At 41.5% G+C, this 14,544-nt stretch overlaps 1 protein-coding gene across 11 annotated transcripts in view; it reads right to left on the bottom strand.

The window, feature by feature from the left end:
* FGGY (FGGY carbohydrate kinase domain containing) overlaps positions 1 to 14,544 on the bottom strand; it is a 433,138-nt gene that overhangs the window by 129,263 nt on the left and 289,331 nt on the right. For all 11 annotated transcript variants that reach the window (XM_053575373.1, XM_053575374.1, XM_053575375.1 and 8 more), the window contains one exon: positions 9,347 to 9,454. In XM_053575373.1, the coding sequence (XP_053431348.1) occupies positions 9,347 to 9,454 (108 nt within the window). The remainder of the gene's footprint in view (positions 1 to 9,346; positions 9,455 to 14,544) is intronic.

Raw genomic sequence — 14,544 nt, 5'->3', positions numbered from 1 at the left:
ACTCTTGAAGGAATCAGCCTGGGTGAATATTTTATGAGGAGGACTCCCCAGGCAATTGAAGCCATATCAAAAATACACTACTGGGACCTGATCAAACTAAAAAGCTTCTGCACAGCCAAGAACATAGTGAGTAAAGCAAGCAGACAGCCCTCAGAATGGGAGAAAATTTTGCAGGTTATACCTCCGATAAAGTTCTAATAACCAGAATCCACAGAGAACTCAAATTTATTAGCAAGAAAAGAACACGTGACCCCATTTCAGGGTGGGCAAGGGACTTAAAGAGAAACTTCTCTAAAGAAGACAGACGCAGAATCTACAAACACATGAAAAAAAACTCATCATCCTTAATCATCAGAGAAATGCAAATCAAAATTACTCTGAGATATCACCTAACCCCAGTAAGAGTAGCCCACATAACAAAATCCCAAAACCAGAAATGTTGACGTGGATGTGGAGGAAAGGGCACACTTCTACACTGCTGGTGGGAATGCACACTAATACGTTCCTTCTGGAAGGATGTTTGGAGAATACTTAGAGACCTAAAAATAGACCTGCCATTCGATCCTATAATTCCTTTACTAGGTTTATACCCAGAAGACCAAAATTCACAATATAACAAAGACATCTGTACCAGAATGTTTATTGCAGCCCAATTCATAATTGCTAAGTCATGGAAGAAGCCCAAGTGCCCATCGACCCACGAATGGACTAGCAAATTGGGTACATGTATACCATGGAATACTATGCAGCCTTAAAGAAAGATGAAGACTTTACCTCTTTCGTATTTACATGGATGGAGCTGGAACATATTCTTCTTAGCAAATTATGACAGGAATGAAAGAAAAAGTATCCAATGTACTCAGCCCTACTATGAAGCTAAATTACAGCTTTCACATGAAGACTATAACCCAACTATAGCACAAGACTATGGGGAAAGGGCCAAGGAAGGGGAAGGGAGGGGGGAGGTTTTGGTGGAGGGAGGGTAAAGGGTGGGGCCACATCTATGGTGCATCTTAGAATGGGTACAGGTGATTGCACTAATGTACACAGCTATGATTTAACAATAAAAAATAAAAACATAAAAAAATTTAAAATAGTAAAATTAAGTTCAGTTTTATATATTTGTCTTGAGGCTGTCTTTTACTTTGCCTTTATGGCAGAGTAAAGAAATCATTAGTCTTGGAGAAATGGTCATCACTTTTCACATATACCATCTTCCCACTGCATTAACTGTAATATCACTGCATTTACCTAAGCTATTTCAGCTCTTCATTTATCTAGTCTTATCTGAAAGAAAAAAGAATTTGCCCTATTTTTCCAAGCCTTGAAATTCTCATGATAATATAAAGAAGAAAGCACAACCTAAACCATTTCTTTTATGCTGCTAGAAAGATTATAGATATCACAACTGAACAGAGCAATACCATTCCCGAAAATATAAACTATAGATTTTTGTAACTTTAATATTAGCTTTATATGGAAAACTTCATTTGCAGGTGAATAAATGCTGACATGAGGCATAGTTAGTTTAATTAATTTTATTCACCATCAAAATTGGTAGTTTTGTGTATTTTTATGGTTCATTTATTTATGAAAATTACATGAGATATATGGGTTCATTTATTCATGAAACTGACATGTGATACATGTGTGAGAATCATTTTAATAACTAAGTATATAAATATAATAAAAGTCATTGTTCTGACAAGGCTCTGCCTACAAAGGTAAAATGGGCACGCCAATATTCAAATATAGATAAGATTCTTTATATATTCAATACATAACGAGTATGTACTCTGTTTCAGATAGTAAGTAAATATGGGGGATTCAGTGGCAATTAAGATAGCCATAATCTGTTTACAAGAAGATTATATTTATTGAAAAATAGTAAAACAATTAAGTATAATAATTAGAAATAGTGATTAGCGTGCTAAAGCAAATAAATAGGTTACTATAATAAGAACATTGATTTTAGAAAGAGAGCTTAGGGAAGACCTCTCTGAAGGTGAAGCTAAGAAATGAAATATAATAGGAACCAACAATTTCAAGCAAATAGAGTACCAAATGCAAAGATCTTCTAGATCAGCAGTTCTCAATCTGTGGGTCGCAATCCCTTTGTAACAAGGAAAATACATCGTGGCGTTAGGAAGGTTGAGAACCACTGTTCTAGATGAAAAGAGCTTCGTATGTCCTAGGAATTAACAAGATTCCAGTGAGACTAAATGGAGTAAGACTCAGGAGGCTGAGGCAAGAGAATCGCTTAAGCCCAGGAGTTGAAGGTTGCTGTGAGCTGTGTGAGGCCACGGCACTCTACCGAGGGCGGTACAGTGAGACTCTGTCTCTACACACACACACACAAAAAAAGAAGTAATAGTTGACTTCTCATAAGAAATAATGGTATTAGAATACAAAATATTGACATCTTTAGGTTTTGAAAGAAGAAAAAGAAGATAAAACAAACCATTAACCAAGAATTCTATATTGACTACAAATATCTTTCAAATAGAATGTCAAATAAATACCTTGAGAACAAATAAAGAGAATATCTTTTGCCAGTTGCCTTGTACTGAAAGAAATGCTAAAAGTTAGGCCAGGTGCAATGGCTCATGCCTGTAGTCCCAGCACTCTGGGTGGCTGAGGCAGGTGGATTGCCTGAGCTCAGAGGTCAAGACCAGCCTGAGCAAGTGAGAGACCCTGTCTCTATAAAATAGCTGGGCGTTGTGGCGGGCACCTATAGTCTCAGCTACTCAGGAGGCTGAGGCAAGAAAATTGCTTAAGCCCAAGACTTTGAGGTTGCTCTGAGCTCTGATGTCAGGGCACTGTACTGAGGGTGACAAAGTAAGACTCTGTATCAAAAAAAAAAAATAAAAAAGAAAGAAAGAAAGAAAGAAAAGAAAAAAGAAATGCTATAAGTTATTCAGACTACGAAAAGATACCAGATGGAAGCTTAAATTTTCAGGAAGAAATAAAAAACAACAAAAATAGCCATTATGTAGATAATGCAAAATATTATGTTTTATTTCTCAGAATTTCTTAGAAGCTCCCCCCACTCCTTGCCTGTGACTGTATTGAGAGAAAAGGCATTTCTGGAGATAATTAAGGTTAAAGAGGTCATAACATTGGGACCCTAATCTGGTAGAACTGGTGTCCTTGTAAGAAAAGAGAGGAACACCAGAGCAGCTCTCCCATCACACACACACGGTGAGGATACAGTGAGACGGCCACCAGCCACAGCTGGGAAGAGAGCTCCCACCAGAAAGTGAACTGTTTAGCACCTTAATCTGGAATTCTTGCCTCCAAAACAAATGTCTGTTGTTTCAGCCACCCAGTCTATGATATTTTATCGTGGCAGCCTGAGAAGACTAATACGCTGTTTAAAGCAAGCTGACATGACAATTACTGCATTGATGGGTTTGCAGCAGGTCCTGTCCTGGGTCTTTCTGCCTCAGGGCCAGGGAGACACTACTTTTCTTACCATATCCTTCCCTAAAGCCCCTGAGCGACCCCTGTACTTCCTCTGTGCCCCCTAAAGTCCTCACCCTGATATCAGGGTGGTTTGGATATACATTTCTCTGATGATTAGCGATGATGAGTATTTTTTCATGTGTTTGTTAGCCATTGGTCTGTCTTCATCTGTTCATGTCTCTTGCCCAGTGATAGATGAGATTGTTTGCTCTTTTTTGTTGTTGTTGATTAGAAAATCTAACCACTCTTTGCCAGCCCTACGTGATTGTCCTTGTTTCTCAGCCAGCTTACTGCAACAGCCTCTTTCTGGTCTCTGTGTTTCTACCCCATGGCTGCTTCTCCCCAAACGGCAGGCAGCAGTCAGAATGATCCATATAACCTAAGCCACATCGTATCACTCCTCTGCTCAGTATTCTCCAAAAGCTTCCCATTTCACTTAGAGTAAAAACTAAAATTCTCACAGTGAACAATAACATACTCCCCTACCTCCCTGTCCCCGACCGCTCTGATTCTCTTTTCTACAACACTCATCTGGCCCATTCTGCCCCATCCACTGCGGTCTTTGTGCTGTTCCTATAATACCCCAGGCAAGCAACCCTCTCACGATCTTTGCACTCAGTTTTCCTTAGCCGGTATATCCTTCTCCCAGGTTTTAAAATGGCTGAACTCCTTCATTTCCTTTTTCTAGTTCAAATGTCACATAAGTGAAGCCTAACTTGACCATCCTTTCAAAAATTTCACACTGCCCATCTGTGCTCACAATCCACCTCCTCTGTTATTTTTAAAAACTTATGCCATAAAATATAACTTACTGTACATTATCTGTCTCCTTCTAGCAGGAGAGGAGTATAGATTTTGGGGTGAGAACAGAAGAGGCTGTTTTATTCTCTGATTCAGAATAATACCTTGGACATAGTAAGTACTCAATAAATCCTGGGTATGTAAGTAAACACTACTGTACCAGTTGAGACTTTATTCTAAAGATGCCTGAAGAGCTCTCAAGAGTGACTGATCCATATTTTTGTTTACAGACTGCTGTAGCTACAGCATAAGAGAGGGATTAGAGAGGGAAAGACTGGATCCAGGTGGGTATACAGAAAGCACAGGGAGAGCCAGGGCAGGAGGAGGGAGCAGGGAGGCGTTTGTTTCTGCAGTTAGTCTTTGTATCCGTGAAGTCACTCCAACTATCTCATATGAAATGTCGGAGACACACCTAAGCCTGTCCCTAGATGCCATCAGTGCTGACACACAGACAAGTTTCTCTCATAGTCTTACAAAACCAGCCAACTGTATTCGCTTCACAAGGCTTAGAAAGAATGTCACAATAACTGGCAACAGTTGCTTCTCAAGGGAGTCTACAAGAAAACTGCAAGAAATACAGCTCTCCAAGAGTCAAGATTCAGTTCTGGAGAGATCTGGGACCTCTGGTGGCCAACCTGGGCCTGCATTATGCCTCCTACTTAGACTGTAAGTCCTTGATGGTAGGTAGGCACCCCACCATTCTCAGCCTATTTCTTCACCAGTAAAACTACCATAGTAACCTTAATTACATACACATGGTTGTGAAGATCAGCGGGAATACTGAATCTTAATAGCCCTAAAAATATTTGGCAAGTAATAAGTACTCAGAAAGTGTTAGCCCCTACCTTTCCAGTAGGCTATAGGGATAGTACTATTTAGTTTTATGTGCTACAGCAGATTATAATGATCAGTTCTGTATCCAACTTTCTTATTTGATGATGAACTACAAGAGTGACCACTCTAACAGTGGCCTGGACCAGTGTAATCACTCAGCACATTTCCGTAACGTGGTGAATGAGTGAACTAAGGACAGGATGGAATCCCTCTCTCCATAACCTGCACCGTGCTGTACACACAGGGAGCTATTCATATACCCACTCACGGCAGGATGACTTCCAGAGGGGACTTCCAGACACTAGCCCCAGGCTGAGCAACCTTGGCAATGAGGAGGGAGGCAGATAGGCAATCCCAGTGCACAAATCCTAAAATCCCAAGAGCACTTTAGCAACTTGCTACATTGTGACCCCGTGACTCAAGTTTGTAAGTTCAAATTCTGGGTTCAAACAATTTCAAGGGAACTCCTCATCTAAGCCCAATTGTCCCAGAAAGCCAATGCCGAATACTGGGGGCAGCTCAGGAACTAATCTTAGCCTCCCTCATCAATGCCTCCCCTCATAAAATCGGCTTCTAGTGAGACAGAGAAGAGCACCCAGAGGGGACAGCCAAGGTCCATTTGGAAACAAGTTTGAGCATCTGGATGCAGCAACTGCCCGCTGTCAGTGTTCTGTGGAAGAAGTCCAGGCAGAAAGCAATGTTTTCTTGCATAACTACTCTGAACAGAATATTGGCAAGCACCAGCCAATCCTTGATGGGTGCTTAGTGATGATGCTAAAGTCAGTCATCCATGGGAAGGGAGCATGTGCCTTTCTAAGAAGTAAATACCACGGCACAAGCTTAAAATGAGTGAAAAGTGAGTCGCATTCTCAGTCAGAAGAAACTGCAAAGTCTCCACAGCCAGGAAAGAGCCTGTCCTATTTAATTCCCCACCCTGAAAATAACCAGATGAAGACTGCTTTCAAGTATCAATCTATCTGCATACTTGGAAGGAAGGATTTGCATTTTAATGGAAGATCTGCATTTACCTGTAAAAATGAGAAAAAATACTTTTTGCAAATTTATAGTTTATATATTTCTTTCATTTCTCTTTCCTCCTTCTTCTTCTTTCCCTTCTTTTCTGCTTTCAGCAGTGTATTTGTGACGGGTTCCAGGATGGACAAGGTGTTCCTGGAGCAGACAGGCTCGCATGTGGATTAGTAGAAAAGACATGCGTGTGAAAGAAAGCGTTAGGAAGATTCAACTTCCTCTTATCGTGTCCTATATGACGACGTGTTTTAAAAACCAGAGATCAGAATTTACGAGAGAACAAACCAGAATTAGTAAATGGTAAGGAAAGATGAGTGGACATGTAAAGGGAACCATATAAAAAGGCCACTGATGGTGGGGAGGGACCCCCAGGCTGTACTTGCTACCTTGAGTCTTGGTCTCTGATCTATAAAATACAGATCATAACTGTGCCTATTCTCATGAGAATGTTGAGAGGATTAAGTGAGATAATATATAAAACGTTCTTGGAATTGAAATTGGGAAGTAAGTCTTGAAGATAACAATAGGCATTGTGAATATTATGAATATTCTTCAAGCTTTAGTAAGATTATGTAACTCTTTTTCACAGAGAAAATACTCTCTCAGCTGCAATTATTAATATCGCTATCATTATATATTATTCTCTTTATTTTGGGGGGGCTTCTTTCTCTTTGTTTGGCCCCTTTAGACTGATAGTTTATTGGTCATGTGTTTTGTTCTTGATTTGGTTTTGCCTCATTATTTCCTCAGCTTTCCTTCTCTGGAACCCAGGGGTCAATCATGCTCCATGCCCTACCTCCAATGCATATGTAGAATCACCCAAAGGAGACCCCAAAAGCAGCCTGACTAGTTGATGGTGCACAACCAATAGACAAAGGCAAGAAACTCCCAAAACATCGTCAAAAACCACAGTGGAATATTACGAAAATATTTCAGCAATGGCAAAAATTTTTAATTTCAATGTAGGCTCATGAAATAGGCATAACCAATACTTATCCACAAAGGCATGTCACAGTGTTTGGGTTAAGATGCCTTATATTCATGGCACTAGAGGAAACTTTGAACCACATCCTGGGTAAAGCATTTCCAATTGATACAGATGTTTGATTTGCACGCTAATTCTCTGAAAGCCTCGTGATGGACAGGTTCTTGGACAAGGTATCCCACACAATGAACTGGCTTCCTGGATCTTTATCTTTATTTTAAACAGCTTCTGAATTATGTCATCTATGATTCCTGGGTCACCGAAGGGTGATTATACCATGATGTGAGGTTAAAGGGCTATATTTCAGTAAAGAGTTTTCATTCAATGTGCCACACAAAGAAAAGGGAAGAGTATTGAACTTAAGTGCTGTATCAATACACGGAAGTAGTTTAAGCAGGAGAATGTAAGTGGGCTCTGGTCCCACTGTGATGCAGGCATGCGATGATGTCTTCCTTTTCAACTTTTCTAGTGCTGGTTATTAAGCCCGTTTAGATATTATTTATTTCATAGTCACTGGGCTTCCTCATCAGAGTATGAATACCATAAAACCAGGGACTGATGATGTCTGATTCATTTAATTCATTTCTGTAGCCTGGCACAAGAGCTGGGGCACAGAACACACTCTCTGAATGCCATCTACCTATCTACACTTCCATCTACTTGAGAAAGAACTCGAAGAAGCAGTTCTGTATAAAATAAGAAATGGAAACTTGCAGTTATGTGCATGCACATCTATCTTTGGATCAGATTATTCTTTGCTGAACATTTAGAAGAGCTGGTAGGAATTTAAGCACAAACAGCTATTTTCAATATAATATCACGGTCAATGTGAGGTTGAGTATTGAGCGTAGGCCTTGGTCTCCTCTGCACTCCACATCAGTCTCTCAGAAGTGAGAACTCTAGTTTGGGAAAACGGCAGTGTTACTCCCCAGCCCAGACCCTTCAGTGATCCCCCCATACCCCGATCTCTTGACCTCAGTTCTCAGCCAGCATTGTCACTTTCCTCAGTTGAGCCACTATGACTTGTCATCAGTGGACTAACTTGCGAAAACTGGTCCCTCTGACTGTGGCCATGTGTCCTCAGGCCTTCTTCCTCCTGGCTGATGGCTGGTGTTCTTTAAAACTAAGATATGAATGTGACCATATACTCTTCCAAACCTTTACTGGCTCCCCTTAGTTTTCTAGATGAAGTTCCAATTCCTTACCACGTTCTGTAAGAACTTCCTAAGATCTGGTCCCTGTCCTACTCTCTAACTTTTCTTCTCAGCCATTCTTCCAAGAAAATTCTTGATTATTTGTAATTCCTGTCAAATAAGCCTTGTTATTTTTCACTTCTATGTTTTTCTTCCCATGCAAAGTTCTCGTGCCTAGAAGAGAAGAGAGAAGTTCTCGTGTCCCTTCTTTGTCTGATTTGTCCCTGTTTGTCTTTTAAGGCTCAGGACAAATGACTTCCTCTCTGCAGAGAGTTACCTAATGGAGCTTTGTGCCAGCTCTGCACCATGTACCTCTGTTGCTGTGCTCATCCCACTTTTATGGATCTGCTGTCTCTCCAATTAGACAATCGGAGTAGTTCAACAGCATTTCATAGAGTGACTGCCCTGAGCCATGCACTGAGCTGCATAGAAAGAGAAGTACAGTATGGCCCTTGTCTTTAAGGAGTTCATAATGTTCTGGAAAAGACAGAATAAAAGACTGTGGTGAGAGCTAGAGCTATGAAGGGGCAAGTAAGATTTTCGAGGTGTAAAGAACCCCCGGGCATACAAAGACACACACAAAAATACAGGGGGGTGTAATGACAGGAGCCAAGGAGAAGCTGTGAGTAGGGTACCTCAGATGTCAGGTGCGTGTGTGAGTCTGGAAGGGACAGACACGACAGGTTTGATGTGCCTAGATAATTATCTGAACCATGTCCTAAGGGCTATGGGAGAACCACTGAACAGTCTGGGCTGGGGAGTACCAGTGTCATTTTCACAAGGCAGAGTATCACTCTCTCTGCCATGAGAAAAATGGACAGGTGTGGGAAAGATCAGGTGAGATGGAAGAACAGTCAGTGCTGCCTGGAGGGACATTTATTCCTGCAGCAAACACATGCTACACGTCCCCCGTAGGTTAGGCCATGTGCTAAGACTTAACTCTGACCCAGGCATCTTAAATCTTCCAGATACTATGGCAGAATGGTCTATTCAATGGCATAAAAACACTCATGACCTTACTGACAAAGTGTCAACTTACCAATTTTCCAGTAACGCTCTGACCGCCTTCATTCAGCCAGAACCCAGGCACCATGGCTGAAAAATAAGGCCCCCAGACGCCTGGCACAAAAATCGGGTCTTTGCTGATCTGAAAAGAGAGAGAGAAAGTACGTAAAAACATTGACCCTTAGGGCTAGAGGGAGCCTTATCTTCTCCCACAGGATGCTTCTATGCCCATGGAATTCAGTTTCTTACAGAATACCTTTCACAGTAGAGAAATCACTCTCTCCCAAGAAAGGCCACAGTACCTTTTTTGGAAACCTTTATGACAGATTTAATGTCAAGGTAGCAAAAGTGATCATTTTAAAAAGAAAATGATAAGACATTTCCTTGTTAGATTCCTGTCTATGGCAGAGATTGCAAATATGGTCCCCAAAAGGTTCCCTGCCCTTCACTTATCCACACCTTTTGCAAGGAGACTTTGTAGCTCCCACATTGAGAGGTGGGTCTATCTCCCTACTCCTTGAATCTGGGCCAGTCTCATAACTTGTTTTACTAAGAGAATGCGGCTGAAGTGACACGGGGCCAGCTCTCCACGCCTAGGTCTCAAGAGGGTTTTGTGCCTCTTTTCTTCCTCTTACTCCTTTACCTTGGCCGTGGGAACATTCTCAGGCCAGGCTCTTGTTGACAGGACGTGTGCAGCAGAGCTAGGTCAGCTCAGTTGCTCTAGGTGATGTCCCAGATAACCTGAGTGAGCCCAGGAAAGACCAGGAAATCCTCCCAGGTGACCAGCAGCTCACTAGCCAGGATCATCAGCATTTCCTGGCCAACCAGTAGTCTTATGAGCACAAATAAATGTCTACTGTTGTATGTCATTAAGGTTTTGCATTTATTACTTAGCATTTTTGAGGCAACAATAAAAGGCATATATTTCTTTCCTAGCTAGTTGCCAAACATTCCCTAGCTATCTAACAGCAGGCCCTCTCCCTCTACTGGGTGCTGGGGACACAGAGATGACTGAGACAGAGTTCCTACCTTCAAGAAGCTCCCTTGGAGGAGCCATCCAAGTAAACAGACAAAGAATACAGTGTGGTACATGGGATGGTAAACACAAAATATAGAAGGTGGCCGGGCATGGGAATGTAAAGTGTACTAAAAGACATATGAGCATAAAAATAGAGGCCACAGTTTAGATTTATAACCCAAGGCCAACTGCCCATAACCAAGTAGCTAAAACTGAAGTCATCCTGATTTCCCTGAATTGCTAGCTCTAAATCATAAAGTCGAAACATCATAAGTTTTACATCCTTATCAACAGGATTTAGTGAAATTAAAACATAAGCTTTATGTTTTGGTCATCATGAGTCAGTGAAATTTAACCAATCAGCTGTAGACAAATCAGTTTAAATAGTTCTGTTTGTCCTTAAAAAAATGCTAATGTGTAACAGCCAATCACAGAAAAAGTTAAAGTACTTTCTCCTTTATGCGTTCTGAACTGTGCTGTACTTGCCATAAGGTCAGCTTCTTGCCACTTGGTTTAAACTCTCCCAACCCGTATTTTTTGAACTTTTACATTTTCCCTAACTTGTTCTCATTTTACTTGTGACAAATGACTTCTTAAAGAAAGGGACATTAACTTAGTTAGAAAAGACCAGTAGGATTTAGCTAGAGAAACAGAATAAGCATCCCAGGTGGAGTGAAGAACTTGGACAGAGCCAGGAGGGTGAGAAATGAAGTTGAGTAATCAAGATACCGCAATTTTTTATTTTTATTTATTTATTTTTGTAGCAGACCATGGCAGTCCCTTTAGGTGTTAGGAAAGTGTACAAAGAGGTGACCCAGAACATTTAGGGATAGACGTGTTCACATATCTGCACTGATATGTCCTTCCCATCCACCCATCAGAAACAGATGCTGACGGCACATTTATGGTTGTGGAAAAGGTTAGCTAGAGGGTGAGAAGGAAAAGGGAGTTGAGTGCACGGGGTCTACTCCACCAGGTCTTGATGCTGGGCAGGGAAACTATTCATTTTTAACAAATATTTACTATATGCTGGTACTTGGTCTAAGTCCCAGGGATGTAGACGTGAACTGAATATACATAATTTCTGGCTTCATGAACTTTATACTCTAGCATTTTAGAATGGGGATAGATTTTCTCTGATCGTCTTGACCTCAGCTATTCTGGTTCCCTTTTCACTAAACCAGCAATTTTTCAAATCAGTAGCATTTCCAACCCCAAAAGGGAAGGGGATAAAGGGAGGCAAAAACAAAACCCCCCCAAAATATCATCAAATAAGGCCATTATAAAAAAGAGACATTTAACACCTAAAACAGGAATAATCTCAGGGAAAAAGAAGACTTCTGCAAGAAAAGACAGTTTGGTTTACACTGGCATATTCATTCATTTGCTTATTGGCTCAACAGGTGTTTCTTGAGTTCCTACCAAGATGCAGGTGTGAGCCGCACACAGAGGTAATTAGCAAACACAAAAGCACAGTCTCTGCCCTCAGGAAACATCCTATCTCTAGAGGGACACAGACCAGGGTGAACAGTTACGCAGATTTGGCCAAGACTCTTCTAGTCTTACAACTGAAAGACTCTGTTCTGGAAAAATCTCTCTGTCCAAGCCAAATTGTGGCAATTGGTTACCCTAAGAGAAACTCAATCAAATAATTACACAAATGTGTACTTACAAACTACGAGAAATGAATGAAGGAAGGCCAACCAGTATCAGGAGAATGCACAAGTGAGGTATCTTATTTAATCTAGGGGTCAGGGAAGGCTTCCCTGATGAAGTGATATTGTGCATTAAGATGTAAAATATGCATAGAAATTATTCAGGGGGGTATGAGAGAGAGAGAGAGAGAGAGAGAGAGAGAGAGAGAGAGAGAGAGAGAGAGAGAGAACACACACAGAGTACAGAGACTGTCCCGGCCACAAGGACACAGACTAACTGTATTTATCTTTGTCACTCTGCCTTTCTTTACCCAGCGAAAATGTTATCAAGTGCTGATCCTAGAAACCACTGCCTAAATTACATCCCAGAGCTTCTCTGGGGTGAATAAGGTAGTTCATGTTCATAACCACTTAGGACCAGGGCTTGGACAGGTAGATGGGAAGCTGAATCACTTCTTTTGGGCTTTGCACACCTTTCCTTCCCGAACTCTTAGCCCCTTTGATAGGTAAGTCTTGGGAAGGTTGTACAAGTGGCCTGTAGCTAGTAAATGCTTTACTAAAGCAGATGTTGGCCTGGAACTCCATGTTAATGAGTTTTTTCACTTGTATACATAATTGCTTCTAAAGGAGACACATCACCCCTCCTCCTCGTATCCCAGCCCCAGAATTTGAGAATGTTGCTGTGTCAGCTGCACAGACTTCATTAGAAGTGCGTGGCTCTGCGCTCAGACACGTCAGTTGGTGGCTTTGCTTAGTTCTGTGAGGGGAGACAGTGTGCAGCTGCCCCGTGTGTGTGCCCCTCAGCTGGAACGGCAAGTGCTCCTCCCAGACTCTTGTGTAGAGCTGGGAATCAGAGGGCATGTCCAGTTACTCCTGAGCCCTTCTCTCAGAGGAAACAGGTTCTACTGTGAGAGAAAGAAAATGGCCCTGTGCATCTGTGTGTGTGTGTGGGGGGGGGGGGGCCTTGAATCCCTTGTAACACACCTAAAAGTTGAAAATACTTTCTGTGAAAGCTCCTTCCGTGTGGATGGCTATCTTGGCCTGGAGACTGCTCCGTGAGCCAGAAAGCGAGAGCTCTGTACCACCCTGACAACAGGGGTCTGTACAGGACACTGACTCCCTGGTAATAATGGTGCTGCTGGGCAGTAATGAGAGCAGCCAGGACAGGTGCATGAAGACCTTGTTCTAAGTCCTCTGCTGATATTAAGTCTCTTGGTCCCCCACAAAAGCCCTAAGGAAAGATTCTATCATTGTTCCTGTTGCCCAGACGTGTAAACTGAGGCCGAGAGAGTGAAATAACACATTTCGACATTATAAAAGCACAAGTGATCAGGCACCGGCTCCTCAGGGTCTGAGTTTTGTGGTCTTGTTTTCAGGCAAGCACTGCTTCTGTGTCCCACCACTGTTTCTGAAGGGCCTTGGAGCCAACACAGACCTCTTCCAATTGAAGAAAACCTCCTAACCTTGATGATAAGTAGGTTAAGGACTTTTCTTTTCCAAAAGGCTTTGTTAGGTTCTCCCTGATATATTTGTGAACAGTACAAGAGAGGGCAAGGGTTGAAGGAAAGGTCCATCTTGGTCCCATCCCTGAGCCTGCTGTGCTCTAGCCAGCTGCTCTTACACTGGGTAGACTTTTGAGCCTCAGTTTCCTCAGTTCCAAAATGGGGAAAAGGATATGAATGTTGGAGGACTATTAAGAAGATTAAGTAAGTTGTCACGTTGTATGTTAAGTACCAAATAAACATTAGCTCTCCTTGGAATGAGGCCTGTATGATGATGGTGCCCAGTTGAACAACCACAACCCAAAGTAATTGCAGCCGTAAAAGGTTGTCTCTAGATTTTCCCTGGGTTTTATTTCAGTCAGTGTGGTTAATAATGAAGTAAAAGATGATATCGATGTCACGCTTATAATTTCAGATGCTAACACTCAGAAGGATTGTTTATTATGGAACATATCCAAACCAGGATTCAAAATTCTTCAAAAGAAATAGAACACTAAGCAAAATTCAAAAAGAACACAGTTAAGATTTATTTAATCATATGTTAAAAACTCCACTCAAAGCTGTACATGCATTCTGACTTCATGAGAGGCTCAGTTTAAAGTTCTGTATTTTACTTTAAATAAAAGATCCTATGGTTTGAAGATGGGTATAGTTTTGCCTCCGTGGATCCTAAAAATTCAATTTTTAAAAAGCTATGGTCAGGAAAAAAATTTCAGTAAAATGACTAAGTCCACTAAAACTAGCAATCTAGAAATAATAAGTAATACTGTAGTAATTGCTGGCAGTTATTTAGCAATTGTGCACTTACCATGCTCATCACACACATCATCACCTCTACTGCCCGTGACAACCCAGTGAGAGAGACCCTGTTATCACACTTACTTCACACGTGAGAAAATCTAGGCTATGTGAGGTTAAGTATCTGATAAAGGGAAGAGGAGGGATTTCAGGATCCAAGTCAGGAAGCAACCGATTTCCCTCTCTACACTTCATTCCTTTCATCTATGAAATCAGGGGACTGGACTAGTTGTGTTCAATACCTCCTTAATCTTTGAGA

This window comes from Nycticebus coucang, chromosome 22, assembly GCF_027406575.1.
Source record: "Nycticebus coucang isolate mNycCou1 chromosome 22, mNycCou1.pri, whole genome shotgun sequence".
Classification (NCBI taxonomy): domain Eukaryota; kingdom Metazoa; phylum Chordata; class Mammalia; order Primates; family Lorisidae; genus Nycticebus; species Nycticebus coucang.
This window is presented reverse-complemented; position numbering and strand designations above follow the sequence as displayed.